We start from the raw sequence: 22,206 nt of genomic DNA on the forward strand, positions 1-22,206 counted from the left end.
AATCCACTTATCTCATTTCTGAGTTGAGCTCACCTAAAAGCTCAGCTATTCAAATGGAATAGAACACGTGAACACTTACGAAGTTCTTTGACACAGTCATTGACAAGCTGTTGTTCCTTCTCTTCATACGTAAAAGTTTCCGTCTTTATGTGACAAGCCTTGAAGGAAAACAAAAAAATGTAAGGTTTGGGTCTCGCACAAGGATGGCAGGATCTCTGAGCATTCGGGCCATTCTTTGCTGCCTCCTCAGGTGCATTAGCAGGAAGGCAAGCGGAGCAACCAGGACTCTCCCTAACAGTCAGATATGGGATGCCAGCATTGCAAGCAGAGGCTTAACTCACTCTGCAGCAATGCCAGCCATATCAATGTATACATGTATACATGTGCACGCATATATGTATATGTGTACGTATATATGTATATGTGTATGGATGTATGTATGTATATCTGTATGTGTGTGTGTTTGTGTGTACATATATATATAGGACCTTCTTCACTCCCTCCATATATAAGCTCACAGGACTTTGTAATTTTCTGACATGGCACTTACCTTAGTTGTAACTATTTAGTTATTTATTTAAACTTCACAAAACGTTCTTTGCTGTGGCTTTCTCTATTTTATCTGTCAACTTCTTTTCATTGCCATTTAGTGGGATTTAAATAACAATGGAGGGCAAATACAGTTTCTTGTCTGCCACTCCCTAACTGGAATAGTGATAGCAAATTCTTAGTATGGTACATTTTACCTCAATAATCCCCAGACCCAAATATCACTGCCTTTCAAATAAAAGCTAATACAAATTAGGTTGAAAGTACCTTGGATCGAAGAGCCATATTCTCCTCTTCCAGTTCCTTGAGCTTTTCTTGCAGCATGTCCAACTGCAGCAAACCTTGGGACAAGCTAAAGGACTCATTGAAGCGAAGAGGTGTGGAGCAGCTGGAGTCAGTTTCGCTTTCTTCTGAAGCAATGGAGACAATTCGAAGCAACTCATCTTTCTTCGAGAGCTCATGCTGCAGCTGATTAACCTGCACACCAAAAGCACAACATCTCTAAGAACTTCTTTATTCTGCATGGCTTATATACAATACAGCTTCTAATTTACAGGATGACAATTTTTCACCATGTAAAGAAAACCTCACAAGGTCTGCTGTAGATTTCACTGACTCATGAAGCATGCTAAACGATGCCATGATCAGCCACAGTTTCAGATTATCAACTCAACAAGTACAGCCTTTTCTACAACAGGTAAGAAGCCAGTTTTCATATTCTATGTAGTAGAAATATATAGGAGGAAATTTGATTAATAATACTGACAATTAAAAACAAAACACACTGAAGAACCTTTGAAGTATTAGACCCCTATTCAATTGTACATCCCAAGGTGTTTATGTATAAGCTGTATATAACTGTGCATGTCTTCAGGGTACTGGTTTTAATTCTAGGAAATAAGTATTTTCAACTTATCAGCTCTATTGTTGCCAATCATAATGCATTTACAAGATAAACATGAAACTAGGTAAAAATAACAAGTTACAGAAAACATCTATAAGCTTTAAAATGACTAAGAGTTACAAGCATCCTTTTATACAGTGGCAGTTTATGTCTCCAATATAGTTAGTTCACAGTTGCCCCTGAAGACAACAAGCATTGAAGCTATTTACCTGTTGTTATTATTTCCAGGACACCCAGGAAAATAAAATTCTCCAATGCATAAGACCCAATTACTTAATGCTATAAATACGCGATTAAAGCTTACTTGATCAAAGGCTTGTCCCAGCTGTTCCTCCAGGGCTTCATTCTGCTCAGATAAGACATGGTTTCGTTTTAAGAGAGCTTGTCCAATGCGAGCAGCAAGCTCAAGATCACGATCCCTCTGTGAAAACACCAACACCTCGTCTTTTACTACAAACATCAGTAAGTGGTGGTTTAGAAATTCTGCAGTCAGTTTTACTAAATTCAAAACCAATGTCCTAGAAAGCATCAAGATTCATCTTAATACTCAGACTGCACAAGTTAACACGGGGCCTGGCACACACAAAATGAGTGCTAAATGGTGATCAATTGAACAACTGCCACATTTATAAAGGTAAGAGGATATCTCTTTTCTTGTTATTATGTGAGATTAATCATCCCAGGAAACCAGGATCCAGGAATCCAATAAGTAAACATAAAATTTTGGGTGGTTACAGGTAGCACAGCCTTTAAAGATGAGGATGGGGTCTGGTACGTAGGAAAAGTCAAACAAGGTTATCTACTGAGCATGGTAATGACACAGGATTAGAAGACCGAGATATGGGGAACAGACAGTTAGATCCTCCACTCATTCAGAGACAGTGGCTTAGAGGGAAGCATGGCCAAGAGCCCTTTTGTACGAGACACAAGAGTGATGACCAGAAATAAAACAGGGAATAAAAAACTGAAGAGTTGGAGGCTACAGGCTTCTGCCTGGAGCACGGAGAGAAAGGAAATGTAAGGAAATTTGTGGTGACGATGCAGCGAGGCTTGTAGAAGAGCCAACCAGCCAGCTCCTGCCCAGTGTTATTCTTTCTGGCTAGATGGCAATGCCTAGCAAGGCCTTGGGAATCCCATCTGTCTGGTGGTGAAGAGGACTGACTGTGTTCTATAGGATGCAAAGTTTGCATGTCCAGCCACCTTATATATGAATATAGATCCTTTCACATTAAGCACTGAGTACATAAAATTAAGTTCTAGGCTTTCTTTCTATAGCATAAGAAAACATGTGGATGAGTTTGGGGCCAGTGTGGTGGCACAGCATGCTTATCCTCCACCCTGTGGTGTTGGTATCCCATGTGGGTGCCAGTTTGTGTCCAGGCTGCTTCATTTCTGATCCAGCTCTCTGCTTATAACCTGGGGAAAGCAGCAGATGATGACCCAGGTCCTTGGTACCCTGAGTCCATGTAGGAGACCTGGAGGAAGTTCCTGTCTCCCAATTTCGGATTGGCTTAGCTCTGGCCATTGCAGCCATTTGGGGATTGAACTGGCAGATGGAAGACCTTCTTTTAATGTCTCCTTTTCTTTCTCTGTAAAATCTGCCTTTTAAATAAAAATAGGTAAATCTTTTTTAAAAATTGAATTTGTTGACTGTATGTTTTCAAGACCCATTTGTCTAATTTTAAATATGAGTTAAATGGCAGACATGGAAATAGTTTAGGGGAGCTTGTGGAGAAAGGAGGAAAATAGGTTAAAGAGAAGGACCATTTTTCCTAAAAATCAACTGAATGGAAATACAAGGAGCAGTCTATAGACTGACAATTGGAAGAGCCTGCATATGAAAACTGCTGTGGGCAAGGCAGACTCAAATAATACCCCTACTGAAAGTAAAAAGCGTAAGATGCCCTAGCTGCGGGTGCTGATTCACAACGGAGCTGCTTCCCCAGTGGGCAGCTCTGCTGCAGGGTGAACAGTAGCAGGCCTTACTTACAAATAATAGCCTTTTTGTATGTGTGCGTAGGATGGGGCAACTCGCAGGCATCATTTAAACAAATGTTTCCTCTACAACTCCCACCAACAAGGAACTTCAGGAACCCTTTTACTTTGGAATGCCAGTTAGTAAATCATTCATTCCAGCATATTTTTTCATTGGATATGCAATTTTGATAGATTCCAAATACTTTTCAAATTTTAACTTTCTGTACTAGAGAAAGAAAATATATATTCCTACCTCTGCCAGGAGATGTGTAACCATGTCAATGTCATTGTAGGTTTTGGTCATCTGTTCCACTCTGTCTGTGCCTAGAACTAAGATAATGAAAAAAAAAAACAACTGTTTATATAAGTTTTAGAAATACAACAAACTTCAAATTTTCATTAGAATTCAAACATAGCAGTAGCAACAAATTTACTAGGCTTTTCCAAAAAAAAAAAAAAATCATTCAGTAGAAAAAAAAGAAGTCATGCACACCCACGAAACACTCAGGAAAGGAAGTGATTATTACAAAGTGTATAACACGCAATGACGTAAGAAGATATCCAATGAGCCTAAGTCAGGCTCCTTATAACCATCCCCTCCTTCCCGGAAGATAACTTATACCCCACTCACATTTGAGAATCAGGACTGGGAGAATGGACAACATTGGCAATTGCTTGCTCTATAACCTAATCTAATCTGTTTCTGCAACATGTGGATTTGTGTTTGGCTTAAACTGATTGCATAACTAGTTTGCCCTGAAGTGTGAAAGGAGGACAGGGACTTCTGAGTAGTTAATAGAATGCAGTTATTTCAGTAAGCTTAAACAAGTCACTTAATCCTCCTTTGTGGATTCATAATCCATATTTATACAATGCTGGTGATAACGCTTATCTTGGAAGGTCATCAGGAGGATGAACTATGATAATCTACCAAGCAATATTCAGTGAGCTGTTAAATATCTTATAATTGCAACCAAGAAATATCTTAAACACAGGATAGGCGAAATGGCCTTGGCTTTATTTAACTTCTCTCTAAATAATTTATAAAGTCAGAAATGGTCACCTGTAGTTTTTTTAACATGTCCAAAAGACTAGACATGTAGGACAGCACTGGATAAGCCTATCTTTATCTGAGCTTTGCATTTTCTCCCTAGAACCACTGCCTAAAATGAGTCCAGGCAATCTTTACTCTAATTACTAACAGTCTTTTTCTAAATAAAAGAAAAACAATGCACTGGGTTGATAGTTATTCATAGGTAGCTTCAAAAGTTCTATAATTAACTATAAAATCTTTTTTAAAAATATGGAAACAAGACTTTTTTTTTTTTACCCCAAAATGATTTGTACTGACAAGTAAGAGATACTGGCTCCATAACAAAAAGATGGTAGTAAGGTAACAGGCAATCGGGCCCCAGGAACAGAAACAATTTACCAATCACAAAACAGTTTAAAAATCTAAGCATGGCAAGAAGAAAAGGGAAAAAAAAGTGCAGATTACAGTGGGTGGTCTCTGATTCCGGACTTAGTAACAGAGGAGGGAACAACCAAATCAATATAGCTATGCTCTTAATTTCTGCAGGAAGATTTGGACTCTCTTTTGCGTCACCCTAGTGTCACACTGACACCCCTTCTATGAGTTTCACAACACCGTGGAGATGAAGACTATTTCATTTTATTTAAATTTTTTTCTTTCTTTTCTCCTTCTCAGGCTATGGTGAACTGTACCTAAGGGCAGGTACAATGGAAGTACAGTGGAAATAAATACGTCCAGAAACAGAGAGAAGTATATCGCCGTACTTGAAATACAAGGATGGTCTCACAGCGAAATGACAGATAAGCCCCTGCATTGTTGGGAGACACCTCAATGGCAGTGCGATGGACTTCTGAGGGTACCCAAAAGACACTACTGAAAGACTGGAGAGGAGAACGATGGGGGAGGGAAACCCCAATGTCTATTCAACTGTATCATAAAATAAAGAATTAAAAAAATAAAAATACATAGCTATGCTCTAAAATAATTATACAGCCAGTTCTAGAGTCAGTTCTCAGCTCCAGGTTCTGAAGGGATCTGGAAGAGATCTAGGGCACTGGGACTAAGTAGAGGAGTCTCAGTGTTCTCATGAGGAACCTAGAATGCAAACCAATAGTCATGATTGATACCTGGGGCATGAACCAGGTATCCTAAAGATTCGTTAGAAACAGCTTTTAAAAACACGCGACATGATTTCTATAACTGACCAAGCTGAAGGTAAACTGGCAGGTTTAGCTTGAAGTAAAACCAGTTAAGGCTGTGAAAAATGTGACCTACCAGTCACACATCATCAAAGAAAAAGAAAAAGTGAAGGAACACAGGAAAGGAATGCTTAGAATGAAACATGATTTTTTGAGGGGAAAAGGATACATACTTCCTATAAACGCTACCATCTGTCCTTTCCCAAACATTTAGAGTTGAACCTTAACAAGCTATCTAGCTTAATGTTCTCATTTTCTGGTATTTGGGATCATCTCTGAGAAAAATTATGTGACGTGTCTAAGACCACAGAGCAAACTGTGAGTGGCAAAGAAGAGACTGTGATATGGAAATGACAATACCCATCTTATGAACCACTAGAAAAAAAATCTTGGGTACTGTGGGAGCCCCTTGGGGCCCTTCGCCCACTAAGTGCATCAACTAGCCCAGATCTAATCAAATGCCCAATACATAAGGGGGCTTTAAAAAGTTCACAGAAATGTGTATTACAAAAACAAACAAACAAAAAACCTACATATGATTTTCAAACCTTTCTGGATCAATATAGCCATCTTTTATCTTCACTTTCTATTAGCTTTATGAAGGACCCCCAGACGGATATATTACAAAATGACAAAGATCCTGATTTTGCTTTGTAAAGTGTGAGCAATCAATCCAGAAGAGAGGCTGGAAAAATATAGATGACGATGCTAACAGTGATTGTCTTTGGGTACAGATTACGGTAGATCTACGTTAAGTTCTTAGGTAATATTCATGAAGAGAACAGATGCTATTTTTGTCATGACCCCTCCCCTTCCTCCCATACACAGAAACTGCAAGTCTTACTAAGGGGTTTCAAAAATCAAATATGAATTTTAAAATGCTTCAGTATTTATGATAGCACAGAAGTTAGACAGCAAACAGAATTCTCTCATTCTTACATTTTAAGTGAAGTAGCCCTAAGAACCATTAAGACCCGAAGGCTGGGCCACCCTGATTTCACAGAGATGGCAGTCAGCCAAGACATGGTGACGCAACCCTGTCAGTCCTGTCTTCTTTATCACAGTCCTCCTAATAAGAACAGGCCGTTTGGGAGGATCCCAAAAGGACTCTGGGCAAAGCTCTGAGGCATTTCCTGATATTTGAGTGCAATAATTAAATGGTTCAAAACCATAAACCAATTCTTCACCATGTTAAATCATATGAAAAATTGCAGTGATATATACTTATTGCCAAACATGGACTTGGATAACCTTGAAAAAATATTCTATACACCAAGTAGATGGCAAACACTTTTTAAAAATAATTTTGCAAATTACTTTCCAAAGGTTGTTACTCAATAGTAAACGTTTGTCATATAAAATTTGGAGAATCAAATGTTTCTGAAACATGGAACGAGGGGATTAGCATACATATAAAACATAAATTATGTTATAAATATTTATATATTATATATATAATTTATGTTTTATCCCTGTGTAATTTCACACGAACCATCACAATCTCACATTATCCACATGATAGGAAATACCAATGTTAACTTTCTTTGCCATCTTTGTCTTTTATCGTAGATGGTGTTTGGTGGTTCTCTAATCTGCCCACCTCTTTTCAAGGTTTAAGGTTTTTAACCACAATTACTGGATTCTAAAGAAAATTCACTTGCAAAACTACCCACACCAAAACCCAAAATGGAAATAAAATGAAACACAATTACCACTCACATTAAACACTGCACGGGCTCCTGACATCTATCGTTCTTGAAATAACAAACCTAAAGAAGTGACTGCAGCTCCTGATGCGACAGTGCAGAGTACATCTCTGCAATAAGACACGCCTCCAAGAGAGCTGAGACAGAACTAAAAGCTGACTGCTGACCAGTGCCATCTCTCAGCCGAGTTCCAGGGGAGCATTAAGGCTTGAGCACCAGTATTTCACTCTTCTCCCACTCTTCTCCCAAGGACAGCACAAAGCTAGCAAATGATACCCAGGTGATGAGGTAATTCATTATACATCAGATGTCCGAGGAAGATGCTATCATTGTCCTGTGGAACTAGTTGAAAGGGCTGATTCAGCAGAACTAGAAATGTATGAATTGCCATGACATGGCTATGGCTGATGTTTCCTGAGCATGACTAGTTGCATTTCCTTTCCTCCAGCACAGATTGTCCATTTTTGAGGCCAGAGCTTAAGGAGGAACACAGTCATAAGTAGTACCATTTTCTCTGCAAAAATGCTCATCCTTACCTAACCCCTTAATTCTATAAGTAATGTCATTATGCAAGAACCACTTAGTATTGTTGACAGTGCTTTATATCATTGCTTTTCAAACTTGATGTGGGTCAGTATCACGAGGAGGACTTCCTGAAACACAGACATCCGTGTCCCATCTACAGCCTGTAGATGACGTGGGAGCACAAGAGTGTGGATTTCTACCAAGTTCCTAAGTCATACTTCTAGCAGGGTGTCCTTGTTGAAAACCACCAGCTTACGTAAAACTTACATAACAAATAAAACTAACATAAGTAATCTCGCTCCTGTTTTTCTTACACCTTAGAGAGTGGCACATGCCATCTATTCCCAAATAGAATCCCCTCAAAAGCATATCAGTTTTCTGTTTGTGACCTTGAGACAAAATGACACTTTTCATCATGTGTCCTGATTGGGTGACTTGCCTTGACTACTGCTTACTCAGAGGCTCCTCCTAACAAAACCAGAAAAGCCCTGGAGTGACCTATTCCATGCATGAAGCATTTATTCAGCATCTTAAACTTCATGAGTATGTAATGCCGAGACTGGGAAGGAGTTATTTTTTGGACCCATGCACAGTTTTCCAGGGTTCTATTGGGAACATCAACAGTCTGTTTCTGGGTGACTTCAGAGAACCAATGCCCTTCCCCACTCAGGAGATAAGCTCCCAGTCTCAAATGTGCCCATGGTTCTTTCCTAATCACTATTTTTTTTTTCTCACAGTTCTTTGAATTTTCTGGGGTTATGCAAGAAAGATGTGTCTGCCTGGGTCACTTACACTGACTAGCTGTTGAGGATCATTGTGATAAACACAAGTATTCACAGAGGGGAGGAGGAGTAAGAAAGAGCTAAAAAAACAAGAGTTGAACCCTAGAATGGCACACCAGGAGCATAAGAATTACTAAAAGACTACAAATCTTTTAAATCTCAGCACAATGGGAAACTGGGAAAGTGTGATTTCTATCTTGCTTTTTAAGCTGTGGTCAATTTGACCAATAAAGTAATTCATTTATCTTTTATATTAATAAAACACAAATTCATAAAGGTTTATATTTGACTGGACTGTTAACCCAAAAGAATTGATACCTTTAAAGAACAGTGAGACTACAGCGATAAAGTATTAGCTGATCAATTATAATCGTGGCTTCTTTGTCTCATCATTTTAGATGCTTCCTACATAGTCCAACTTTCAAGTTACTGAAGTGAAAACAGAACCTTGGACTACAGGAAGACAAACTTTTCAGAACCTTAAATGATGGATCTGCATTAACCTGTTCATCACAGGTTCTAGAGTGTTTCCTTGAACGCTGTAATTTAAAAAGTATTTTAGAACTTACATTTTTTTTGTTTTTTTCATTGAAAGTTTAGTCTAAATGTAACTCCAATAAATTATGATCTAAGAAATCTTTTTATTTACAGTTCTACCCACGGGGCCTCTTTTGTGTTACTTTTAGATTTTAGCTGTAAAGTTCTGACATATTTAAAAACTCAAATAAAGGGACACAGAAATGAAATAATACTGTTCCTTCTAAAATGTTATCAGAAAATCTCAAATTTCTCTAAATAAAATTAATTTTAGTTAAATTTTAGTAAAATAAATTTTTACGATTTAACAGAAATATTGAGTATAAAGATAAAGCTTTGGGATACTTCAAGTTTAAACATGTTTACACTTCTTTTCCCCTGGGCAGTAAAAGTTAGAAAACCTTTATAAGCCAAGTTAATAATTACCATGAAATGGGTATTTCACAACAATCAAGCTCCAGTGACAATCTGGCACTGAAAACACTAAAGCATTCACTGGGAAAACTGTCTAAAATCAAAGATAATCTCTAGTCAAATTAAAAATCAAAGAATTTCACAAACATTAATCCTGAGCTGAAAGACAGAGATCTTATTACATATTCTAACACCTACCAGGCACATAACACTTTCCTATAACAAATGAAATGAAAACACAAAAAACCACTAAGCTGAGTCTTCAAGCAGACTGTTGGAATGAGGTCAAATGCAAAACAGATCTTCATACTTCAAAGTTCAAAACTTGCTCTGTGTGGGTTGGTGTCATGGTAGAGCCACTACTTACAGTCAGAGCATTTCACATGAGCAGGGGTCCAAGTCCCAGCTGCTCCACTTCTAACCCAGTTCCCTGTCAAGGTGCTTGGGAAGGTAGCCGAGAATGGCCCAAGTGCTTGGGCCCCTGAACCCACATATTAGAAGCAGAGGAAGTTCCTGGTTCCTGGTTTGACCAGGCCCGGGTGAAGAGTAAGTCAAAAGATGGAATATGTCCCACCAACTCTGCTTTTCAAAAGTCCTAACTTTCTTTTTTCTTTTTAGCCCTGCTTTAACATTTTTTCTCTATTTAACTTTGTCACTGCTGACAGCTTGGTGTGAAAACAAATCTATTTTCAGGACAAATCTGCTTAGCCTCTCATGGAATTTTCTCTGTGAATCCTTAAGTAAATGACAGAGATTACTATATGGTGTGCATGCATTCTTCCTGGCATTATTATAACTGAATGCTGCCAACAAACCATAGAACTATGTTCTTTTTTTTAAAAAAAGATTGATTTTTAAATTTTTATTGGAAAGTCAGTTATACAGAGAGGAGGAGAGACAGAGGAAGATCTTCTGTCCATTGATTCACTTCCCAAGCAGCCATAACAGCTGGAGCTGTACTGATCTGAAGCCAGGAGTCCGGAGACTCTTCCAGGTCTCCCATGCAGGTACAGAGTCCCAAGGCTTTGGGCCGTCCTTGACTGCTTTCCCAGGCCACAAGTAGAGAGCTGGATAGGAAGCGGGGCTGCCAGGATTAGAACCAGTGCCCATATGGGATCCTGGTGTGTGCAAAGCAAGGACTTTCAGCTACTAGGTTACTGTACTGGGCCCAGAACTATGTTTCTTAATGAATGACTTAATTTCCGTGGTAGTGGTTAGCAGAGAAGAGTCAAAGAGCTGAAGGCTCAGGGATAGCAGACTGACAGATATGAAATAATCTGAAGAATTCAAATAATTTCACTGCTTCTTAAAAATAAATTCCCTTTCGACTCAACCTGAGGAAAATATCAGGTACAAGGTAGGTGAAATAGAAACACTGAAGTGTGCCTGCAACACTAGCCTTCGAAGCACAAAGAAGGCAAACTTTCTGCGTTCAGACTTACATAATTACAATGATCTCTGCTTGGTCAGTTTAAGTACAAATTGGTATACACTGAGCAAAGGCTACTAAACACCAACTTTTGTGTTATTTTTCAAGATTTATGTGAAAGGCAGACACAGAGAGGATAGGGGGACCTTTGATTCCCTGGTTCACTCCTTAAACAGCTACAACGGCAAGGTGGAAGCCAGGAGGAAGGAGCTTCACCTGGATCTCCCATGTGGGTGCAGGAACCACAGGACTTGGGCAATCCTCTACCTCTTTTGTAGGCACATTAGCAGGAAGCTGGATTGGAAGTGGAATAGCTAGGACTCAAAACATGCTCATCCGGGATGTGGTGTCACGGGTGGCGGCATGGCCTAACCCACTATATCACCACGCTGGAAAAGTCAGTATCATGACAATCCCGATCTTAGTTCAATAGACAGACTCCAAGAGGGAACCAACTACTCACTCATATAGCGGAAAGTCTCTTCAGCAAGCACTGGGGAGAGGGTATCAGATGCATGCTGCTGCTGGGGCTGGGACTGGGTCCAGTCCTGGTTTTCATACAGAAAGAGTGAGTCCACTCTCAGCTTGTACTGTGGCAGCTGTTCTTCCAGCAGACTCACCAGCTCAACTTCAGGGAGATCCTCATTGGAGCAGACATCTGGAGAGGAGAAGCTCGTAAATGAATCTAGTACCTTTCAATTCTCTGAGCTAGAGAGAGAAATCAATGCAATTCCTATGGTGAAAATGGGACAACCAACAAAATTAAATATCACCCCTCCATTGCTTTTTATTAACATATCCTTTAACAAGAAAGCTTCTCAGGCCTGGCGGCATGGCCTAGCAGCTAAAGTCCTCGCCTTGAACGTGCCGGAATGGGCGCCAGTTCTAATCCTGGCAGCTCCACTTCCCATCCAGTTCCCTGCTTGTGGCCTGGGAAAGCGGTCAAGGATGGCTCAAGGCCTTGGGACCCTGCACCTGTGTGGGAGACCTAGAAGAGGTTCCTGGTTCCCGGCTTCAGATCGGAGCAGCAATGGCTGTTGCAGTCACTTGGGGAGTGAATCATTGGACGGAAGGTCTTTCTCTCTGTCTCTCCTCCTCTCTGTATATCTGACTTTGCAATAAAAATAAATAAATCTTTAAAAAAAAAAGAAAGCTTTTAATGTAAAAATCATACCAAAAATTTTAATTACACACGATTTACATTATATATGTATATTATTGCTGAGTATAACTACATGCTAAAAGTTTAAAATGAATTCAAACAATTTACCAATTTATTTAGTACTGTTCAAAAGAAGTTTCATGTCAACTTATATGCTTGGAGGGGGAAAACCCAAAATAAAGTGGTTCTAATGGTTCAAATGGTTAAATATCTACTTCAAATGGTTAAATACCTAGTTCAAAAGGGATAAAGGTAACACTTGCAAAATAAAATCTGAATTATTTGGAGGATCTTTTAAAAATTAGAAAATCATTGTATTTTGGTATATTCTCCTAGAACCTAGATATTTGTTGAAGATGGCTTTAATATTTACAGAGCACTAGCATTGGAATAAGTTTATTCTTTCTATTTTAAAGGTAAAGCATGGGGGCCCAGCATGGTAGCCCTGTGGCTAAATTCTTACATCTGCAGGGATAGCATATGGGTGCCAGTTCATGTCCCAGCTGCTCCACTTCCCATTCTGCTCCATGAGAAAGCAGTCAAGGACAATCCAAAGCCATGAGACCCTGCACCCATGAGGGAGACCCAGAAGAGGCTCCGGGCTCCTGGCTTCAGACTGGCTCAGCTCCAGCAGTTGGGGAGTGAATCAGCAGATGGAAGATCTTTGTCTCTCCTACTCTCTGTTAAATCTGATTTCCCAAATAAATAAATAAATCTTAAAAAAAAAAAAGCCCTAAATATGTAAAGGAAATCTGAAATAAAGGGAAAAATGGAAAAAAGTCTCAGAATGCTTTTTCTGCCTTCACCTGGTATAAATTTAGTGTAATAGTTTGATAAAAGTCATCCAGTAATGGGTATCAGTCCCGGCTGTGCACACATCATAATGCGACACTGCCATATTCCCCCTAGGCCTCAAGTTTATTCTTCTGTAAACCGAGAAGGTAACAGTGTCCTGTCTTACCTCCAGGGCTGTTGTACAAATTGAGATAAATGAGTATAAAATGTTCGCACTGTGAAAGTGCTCTCTAAATGCTAGACATTTTGATTATTGCTTTCTGAGGCTTAGGGCCTAAAGATCCGATCAAGTTTACAACCAGGGCATCTAAGCAATCAGGGGTTGTTAGAACTGGGAGGTACTTTCCAAATCCTCCAACCTGCCTGGTAGACAAGGAAACTGACTTAAAGGGGGAATGGCTTGTGAGGACCACTGGACCAGTGTCTGTAATGTGTTCACACTTTGCTTGTCTGCTGCACGGTTAGTGACAGGACAAAGGCTGCCCGGGAGTGCTGGACGACGAAGTCCTACATCATGTCTCCAACATGCCACGGTGGTTCTACGTAGCTCCTCATTCGGCCTGGTGCCAAGTGCGCTCATTATTTTTCATTCTCAATATTAGAGAGACTATGGGCACTGGCATCTGATCTAGCCTCTGACTCTGATTTTCCCTTCAGGAGTGGGAGGCACAAGACTTCTCTTTTCTGAGTTTTGCTTTCTCCCATTTGTAAAACAAAGAACATCATCTATCAGTCATAACAAAGTCAATCAGATAACAATGAAGACCCCTCCAGAGGGAAGAAGAAATTCCTGAATCTATGGAAAATATTTTTTTAAAAAGACCTCCCAGAATAATACTGGCAGACCCCCAGGGGCTCCTGGAGAGCTCAGGTCCCTAACTTCCCACTTGCACACAGCCTGGCCCAGCTGGGCCTGTCTTCCCTCCTGTGTCTGCTCCTGGCTTCCTGTTCCTAACACTTCCCACACTAAACACCAGGAGTTAAAAAAAAAAAGGCTACCCTGTTTCATACGCTTAAAATATGAGGACTTAAAAATAGACAAACACAGGATGTCATATTCATCTCCTCATTTTTAATAGAGATCTGGTATTTCCTTTGTGGGTGTATAAAGGGACACGCTCTACCTCTGGCAAGCTGGTAAAGAACAACAGCACAGAACAGCTCAAGTAAACAAACCACAGCACAGTACATTTCTACCAGTGACAACTTGGTAAGTCAAATACCAGAGGGCTGGTCATATCAGACACCTCTATGGCCCAGAGGGACAATTAGCAGCTTTATAACCTCCGTCAGAGATGAGCTGCACCTCAACAAGCTCTTAATCCTTGGAAAATCAAAGTAGAATCCTGACAAAGCACCCACAGTTTGTTACTACAAATTCCATGTAATTATTCATGTTTCTCTATAAATACATACAAAGCTAGGAACAGAGAAGTAGCCATGCAAGAGCATAACAAAAATGAAGAACAAAATGACATTCATTAGAAGAGTGACTATTCCATAGCAGTTTTCTTTCAATAAGTATCAATGAAATCTGAAAATTGCAGGTCACTAATTTGCTAGTTACAAAAAGTAATTTTAAAAGTGGACCATCCAGGCCTAGCAGGTGGAACTAAGTGGTCTTTATATCAGCTCATCCTACTGGCTTTCATATTTCTGAAGATGTACTACTCTTTACTCTTGTGAGGATTCAAGCCTCACAAACCTTCTCTCCCATTTAATCCCCGATGTCTGTGAACACCTGCTTCTCTCTCCAGTCCCACTGCCTCCATTTAGGTCCAATGCCTTGCTATACTCCTGCATGACCTCAAAACTGGCCTGCATTCTTCACATTCCAATCCCCCTCCATGTCTTCACGTCCCCAGCATGCTGCCTGTCTAGTCTCGCCCATCAAGCTTTACTGGAATACAATCACACTTATTCTTTTATGTACACTGTTGCTTCTCTGCTACAATAAGGGAAATGATTAGTTGCAACTCAGTATTGAAAATGAATGACTGATACTTCCACAGCTGGATAGATTTCAAAAACACTTTGATGCAAAACAGACTTGGATTCAGTTTTTATGATATTCTGGAACATGGAAATGGAACCTGCAGTGATGGGAAGCAGATTGGTGGTTGTCCTAAGCCAAAGAGGAGGGGGAGGTACAAGGGGACATTTCTGGGATAGAAGTTCTGTGACATGATTGTACTGGTGGTTATACAAGTGTATATATTTGTTAAAACTCAAACTACATACTTAGGTTGGTTGTATTTTATTATATCTTAATAAAGACACATCAAAGCTGAATTTAAAGAAAAACAATTTGGAGTTTGCATGAGCTTCAGAATTCAGAAATTTCTTGATTTTAGAAACATGGTGGTATGCAGTTAGTGGATGCTATATAACATCATCAACTTGCTCTGCAGCAGCACCCCACATTTAAATATAGTACTACATCTTTGACAAATAGGAATACTCAAGCCAACTGAGCTAAGTCAAGCAACTGCCAAATCAGCTTTCATGGGCACCTGAACTGTAGAATCCACTCTGAGAGTGGAGAGGGTTAGGTGCGTCTGTCTGCCTACCCTGTAAGTGCCAAGAGCCTCCGCTGTGCCAGGCCCTGCTGTCAGGGGCTCATGGGCACACAAACGCATGCCCTGTGGAGCTGAAAAGCTGCTGTGAGGCAGCTCCTGCTCAGGGTGGGGATCACACGGGACAGGGCAGCCAGACACACAAGGCACTGAAAACAGGTGGATTCTGCCATGGCGGCAAGAAACCCGGGCATGGAGAGATTGAGATAGCCTGTCTCTGAGCAAGTCAGGCTGGAGTCCATCAGAGCAGGTTCCGGACTGAGGCGTCTGTGTTTTACCCTGGATGCAATGGCAATTTCCTGCATGAAACTGCACTCACCAGTGATGCTCTCCGAGTCTCTGTGATTGCTGTTCATGAGGTTTTCTTCACCTGTTGGTGAGGTAAAAATGGCATTCTGGGACTGACTCATGCAGGACCTCTTCTTGCTTTGGTTGAGGACAGCTTTGGTATGAATCCAAATACAGGAAATCCATCAAGCCATTCAGGAGAGAAGTGGATCTGGTCATGTGGGTATTTTCTCTGATGAGTCAAGTGACATGTACAGCAGTTCTCAAGTGAACTTGAACAGTCATGACCTACAACAATGAACAAATCATGTGACAACAATTCAGCATGCCCTTTCACAACAACACTCTAATTACCTGGCATGTTTGTTTCTAAGAATGTTTTTCTAGTGGAGACAACAACACTATGGAAAAACTGTAAAATAATTATGCTGCAAGCAGAGACTCATCAGAAAAAAGGGAGAGGGTCACCTTTATGATTCCATTATATAAACTTCCAGAAAATGTCAAAGGTAGGTCAGTGGCTGCCTGGGGTTGAGGAAGGAGGCATTAAAGAACAGGAGAAAATTACTAAGAGACAGAGCCAAACAGTATACTCAAAATATGCAATGTGATGCCTGTTAACTACAGTTCAATATAGCTGTGACAGTCAACTGTTTAAAGAGAACAATAGCAAATTGTACAGTCTATAATATACATAAACATAAAACATATTCCTGCACAAAGGGCAAAAAGGGAAAATGGAATTATTTCGCTGTGAGGTTCTTACATTTTTATATGCAATAATAAAATTGTCTATAAAAGAAAAGATTGTAATAATCAGAAATATACAATAAATCCAAAGCAACTGATGAAATAATTTAAGAATTAGACCTCATAAACTAACAAAGAAGACGAACTGGATCACTACAAAATAGGGTATCTGAGCCCTTGCACTAGCGACTCCGTGGTGTGTCCTGGAGGACGCGAGGACGTTCCGTGGCACCCTGGTCCTTCAATCCCTACTGTCTGCTAGTGGAATCTTTTTGTCAGTCCCTTCTCAAGTTCAACAACCACAAATGTGTCCAACATTGCTAAATGTCCTTCAGGAACAAGATAACTCCCTGTTGAAGGCCACTGATAGAAAAGATGCTCAATATCACCACAAATTAAAAATATTTTCACACATTACGATAAACATTAAGTTTTATCAGATCCATTTTTGTGGAGGGTGTGGAGAAAGGGACATTCTCATATCCTGCTGATAACAATGCAAATGAATAGAAGCTTTCAGAAGGTCCATGTGGCAGCTATACCAAACTTCAGTGTGCATGTGTTATAACTCAATGATTCTGTCGTTAGGAATTTTTACTATGGATGAACTCACAAAGTATGACAAGCTGTGGGTGGGAGTAAAGATGCTCGTATATCATTTTTTAAAGAATTAAAACACATTCGCACATCTGAAATCAAAATGTCCATGGGAAATGGCTTAATGAAGTAACAGTACATACAGAGGAATACAATGCACTGGATATATAAAAGTAGGAACTACAATCATCTAGCAAAACTGTTTGGTTCTAATCATAAGCCTTACTTTATATCAAAAATAGTTTCTCCTTAGAAACTTGTAGCTTTTATTTACGGCTAATTGCTTCATGCCTGCTATTTACAGGCATCATACACATGCAATGTTTTGCAAGCTGCCTCCAATGGAGCTGCTCACCATTTGACTATTTACTGGATGCTGATGTCACTCAGAGGCACATGTTAAAGGCTTGGCCCCCAGGATGACACTATTGGTAGTTACAGAAACCCGAGCAGGTGTACCCTGTAGGAAGTCCTCAGGTCACTGCGGACATGCCCTGGGTAGGTAGATTACACAGATTATCAAAGCTTGCTACAATCCCACCAGCTCTCTGCTTCCCCGGCTGTCAGGTGACGACGATTCCTCTCACACGTTCCACTACCACCAGGCCTGACATAAAACCAACAGGGCCTGCCTGATCTGGAACTGTGGACGCCCAAACACAGTTATTTTTCTTAATAATGAAAAGCTGATTATTACAGGAGCACAGTAAATGAGTAAAAAATTGACCTTTGAGGTACAAGAATATAGAAGCACTGTCAGCAAATACCAGGAAAGCAAGCTTCTGAGATGGAACAGGCAACAAAATCAAACATCCAGAAGTCAGGAGAAACTTTTTAGAAAGTTGAGTAGGGGACTATAATACCAATGGGAACCTTCTAGAAACCAGTTCAGCCAAGAGGTTCGACGCAAAGCACCACCATGAGGGGTCAACAAGTGAGATTCTAAGGGCAGAATTCACTGAGTAGAGAACAGACTTTCAACACTCAGACCTTCTGATTTCCAGACTAGCAGCATTTCAAAAACACTTCTGTGGCCACTGGTATAAAATCTCTATTCTTATCATTCCTGCTACTTCATAAATTGAAAAACATTTTTTTATGAGAACAAAAGAATAAGCCATAGTTCTTCCCAAAGAAGGTGTTTATAACTCATGCTGCCATAAGAAAAAGCAAATCTTTCTATTATTGGGTTCACAAAACTTTAATACACAAGTATTTTAAGATTCTGTTATGCTTAGATGTATAACTACTTTCTTAAAACACAGTTTGCTGTATAATAATCTGTACTAACTTCAACTCTGTTTAGCTACTTTGATTTTAATACCAGTTGTCAAAAACTCATCTTCGTATTCCAAGATCATTCTATTATATGCAATTGAATTGTTACTTCAGCATTTTATTTTCCAGAATTTCTGTCGCCAGAACAACAGTTGGATCAAATCCATGAAAATTAATGTCTTGAACTTGGGAAGAAGAAAATAACTTTCCCTGATGTACACAACTGCAAGCACCTCTGAACTAGCCGTTCTGCCAGCCAGGGGCCGGGCTGGGGGCAGAGGGAGGAGTGATACTTCCTGTGTAGGCTACCAAGTATCACATATCATCCGTGTGTCACATATAACCTTTATCAAGGTCTTTTACATTTTCATACTCCGTAGACCCAGATTACAGATTAAGAATCCAGCAATATATTTATAAAAACAGAATGGCACGGGCCAGCGTCGCGGCACAGTAAGTTAAGCTTCCCATTAGAGTAGGAGCCTTCCAGGGACTGTTTCACGTCCCATCCCGCTCCCTGCTAGTGTCCTGGGAAAGCAGCAGAGGAATGCTCAAGTTCCTGGGTCCCTGCACCCACATGAGAGATCTGGAAGAAGCTCCTGACCCCTGGCTTTGGATTGGCCTAGCTCTGGCTGTGTGGACATTTGGAAAGTGAAGCAAAGAATGGTAGATCTCTTTCTGAATCTCTACTTCTCTCTGTAGCTCTGACTTTCAAATAAAAATAAATATTTAAAAAAAAACAGAATGATAATGTAAATGCAAGAATAAATGCACTGGTATGTAACAGGCCATCTAGTGCATGGTCAACAAACTACTGCCCATAGCCAATTTTGACCTGCCATCTGGTTTTGTAAAACCTGTACGACATGATTTTTATATTTTTAAGTTGCTGAAAGAAAAAGAAAAAAATATTACATGACATGTGAAATTATAGGAAACTCGTTTCAGTGTCAACAAATGAGGTTTTCTTGGAACACAGTCACACTAGTGTGTTTACTTTCAAGTTACAACAGCAAAGCTTAGTGATCCTGCCACATCTCACAGCCTGCAGATTCTAGAATATTTCGATGTAACCCCTTTCAGAACAAGTTTTCTAACTCTTGTCCCTAACCGTAAAATAATTTCAGATATCAAATAATTGCCTAAATCAAAGATTTCCTAGATCAATTTCTTAGTTTGTCACTACACTTGAAACACTTTTTAAAATAATTATTTTTTTCCATTTTATCTGAAAGGCAGAGGCAGAGGGACAGTATCTACTGGTTGGTTCATCCCCAAATATCCACAAAAGCTAAGGCAGGTCAGGTTCAAGTCAAGAACCCGTGATTCCATCTGGATCTCCCACAATGGGTGACAGAGACACAACTACTTTAGCTTTCATTCCTGGGGTGGATTGGAAGTGAGGACCAGGTTGTAATCTTGCCACTCCAATATGGCATGCGGGCTTACCAACCAGCAACTTAACTGCTGGGCCAACTACCTGACTCTAGATACTGACATTTAGATCACTACTTTCAGAGAATTATATGATAATTTTTTTAAAATTATTTTTATTGGAAAGGAAAATTTGCAGACAGAATGAGAGTAGGAAAGATCTTCCATCTGCTAGCTCACTCCCCAAGCAGCTACAACAGCTGGAGGTGAACCAACCCAAAGCCAGGAGTCAGGAACTTCCTCCAGGTCTCCTATGTGAGTGCAGGTCCCAAGGCTTTGGACCATCCTCTATTGCATTCCCAGGGCATAAAGGGGAGCTAGATGAGAAGTGGAGCAACTGGGACATGAATCAGTGCCCATACAGGATGTTGGTGCTCTTAGGTGGAAGATTAGGCATTTGAGCCATCATGCTGGCCCCACAGGAATTTTTAAATGAGAAAGAGTAGTGTTCTACTTCCTACACCCCCAAGTGTGCTTAAAAGTTATTTTCCATTTCTACAAAAGCATTTTTAAAGAAAATAATAAGCTTCAAGTTTGTTTGGAAGATGGGAAGAGAGGAAGTAAGGTAAGAAAATGAAAGATGAAAAAGAGGTACAGGAGGAAGAAAAGGGGAGTTTGAAAGCCAAATAGCTACATACAGGTGCCAACTGGTTCTGAAGCACAACTGTGGCTCTTTTAATTCTATTTTAATTAAAGATCATTGTGAAAATGTAATGATTACCTTGGGTCTTGACACAGTTCACTGCTCTGTCACACACTGGTTGCTTCCATATTAGGTTTATCATTTCTACTTTTTAATATATCATAAAGGAAAACAAACAATTACATATGTTTCTACTATCAACTCCAGGCCTTTGCTCTGAAGACTGCTGTCTAATTAGTTACAGTGGTTTTGTTGCTGGCTTGGTCTGAACTCCTGCACTGGAAAGAGAGAAAGCCAAGATGATCATGGAACCAAGTCCACTGTCGAGACTCACGCAGCAAGAATGCTGACCCCCAGGGTCATTCAGGAACCTGCCCACATCGTTGACCTGCACTGGGTCAGGGTAATCTAGCAGTGGTATGTGCTTCCTGATGACTCCTTTGAAATAAACACACACTTTGGACATGCTCTGGACTTACTCTGACCCCTTCTGTTACCTTAGCCTGGAGTAGCAGAAAGGAATATAGAACAATGTATGCTTCTTGACATCAGGCAGGTCTGAGTTTTCATCTTTATGGCTTTCCTAACCTTGAGCACATGAGTTAACTTTTTTAATATCCTTCCTCATTGTCAAGACAAGGGTATTAATAATCATTCTTTATAAGACAGGCCAGAGGACTAAATTAAAAAAAAACATGGTGTCTTGTTTGGGAGCAGACAGAGAGCAGACACACAAATGCTTATTTCTTTCTGCCTAATCTTTTTGTTTGTTTGTTTGTTTGTTTGTTTGAGGGGGGGAATAGATTAGCTTGGAGTGATCTTCATGTAGGAAAAAAAAAAGCTAAGAAGCTGTGTTGTGGGCAATACAGTGACCAGTGCCGTGGGCAGGGACCACTACAAGGCATTGCTACTAAAGCCCACTCTTGTATATTCTGAGAGGGCGCTTATGATAAAATGTCTTAACCCTACCAGGTATGCTTCTGCCAAACATGGTGGCTATGTTAACTCTCTATGGCTGCTACAACAAACTACCCTAATGTCTGCAACGTGAAAAGGCACTGGTTTGCCGTCTTCCAGTTCTGGAGGTCAGAAGGATGCAGTGTTTTCACTGGACCAACAACAAGAGTGTCAGCAGGCTGGGATGCCTCCCTCTGGAGGGTCAGGGGTCAGGGATCCACTGCTTTGCCTTTCCTAGGTTCCAGGACTATACACCCTGGCCCAGGGCCCTTCCAGCCATCTTCAAAGCCAGCAGCAGCACAGCATCTCCGAGTCTCTGTCTGCTTCCACCTTCTACTGCCCCACTTCCCTCTGCTTCCTTATCAGGACACTGAAGGATAATCCAGGATCATCTTTCTCAAGATCTTCAATTTAGCCCAAGTCTGCAAAGTCCCTTTTGCCACATCAGGTGCTAATCACAGGTTCCAGGGCATTAGAATCTGCCTTTGAGGGCCACTATTCAGCTTGTCTCAGTGGTTGTGAACATGAAATTATGGTCTAAATTTCAATCCCAACTCTATCACCTACTGGTTGTATGAACTTCAACAAATTGAATACTCTCAATTTTTTTTTAGGTTCATTAAGTGAACCTATAAATAGGGTCTCATTACAGGGTTATTATGAGGATTAAG

The 22,206-nt window shown here is 40.2% G+C and overlaps 1 protein-coding gene across 6 annotated transcripts in view; it reads right to left on the bottom strand.

The window, feature by feature from the left end:
• LOC121159401 (trafficking kinesin-binding protein 2) overlaps positions 1–22,206 on the bottom strand; it is a 64,719-nt gene that overhangs the window by 23,604 nt on the left and 18,909 nt on the right. For 5 of the 6 annotated variants that reach the window (XR_005884358.1, XM_040984435.1, XM_040984436.1 and 2 more), the window contains 6 exons: positions 15,908–16,164; positions 11,519–11,713; positions 3,684–3,760; positions 1,758–1,874; positions 817–1,026; positions 80–158 (listed from right to left, as the gene is read on the bottom strand). Coding sequence is in view for 5 of the 6 variants with exons in the window: in XM_040984435.1 (XP_040840369.1) it covers positions 80–158; positions 817–1,026; positions 1,758–1,874; positions 3,684–3,760; positions 11,519–11,713; positions 15,908–15,998 (769 nt within the window). In the remaining variant the exon portion in view is untranslated. The remainder of the gene's footprint in view (positions 1–79; positions 159–816; positions 1,027–1,757; positions 1,875–3,683; positions 3,761–11,518; positions 11,714–15,907; positions 16,165–22,206) is intronic. The other variant, XM_040984434.1, reaches the window with a different exon arrangement.

This window comes from Ochotona curzoniae, unplaced genomic scaffold (genome assembly GCF_017591425.1).
Source record: "Ochotona curzoniae isolate NIBS_2020 unplaced genomic scaffold, NIBS_Ocur_1.0 contig_4148, whole genome shotgun sequence".
Classification (NCBI taxonomy): Eukaryota; Metazoa; Chordata; class Mammalia; order Lagomorpha; family Ochotonidae; genus Ochotona; species Ochotona curzoniae.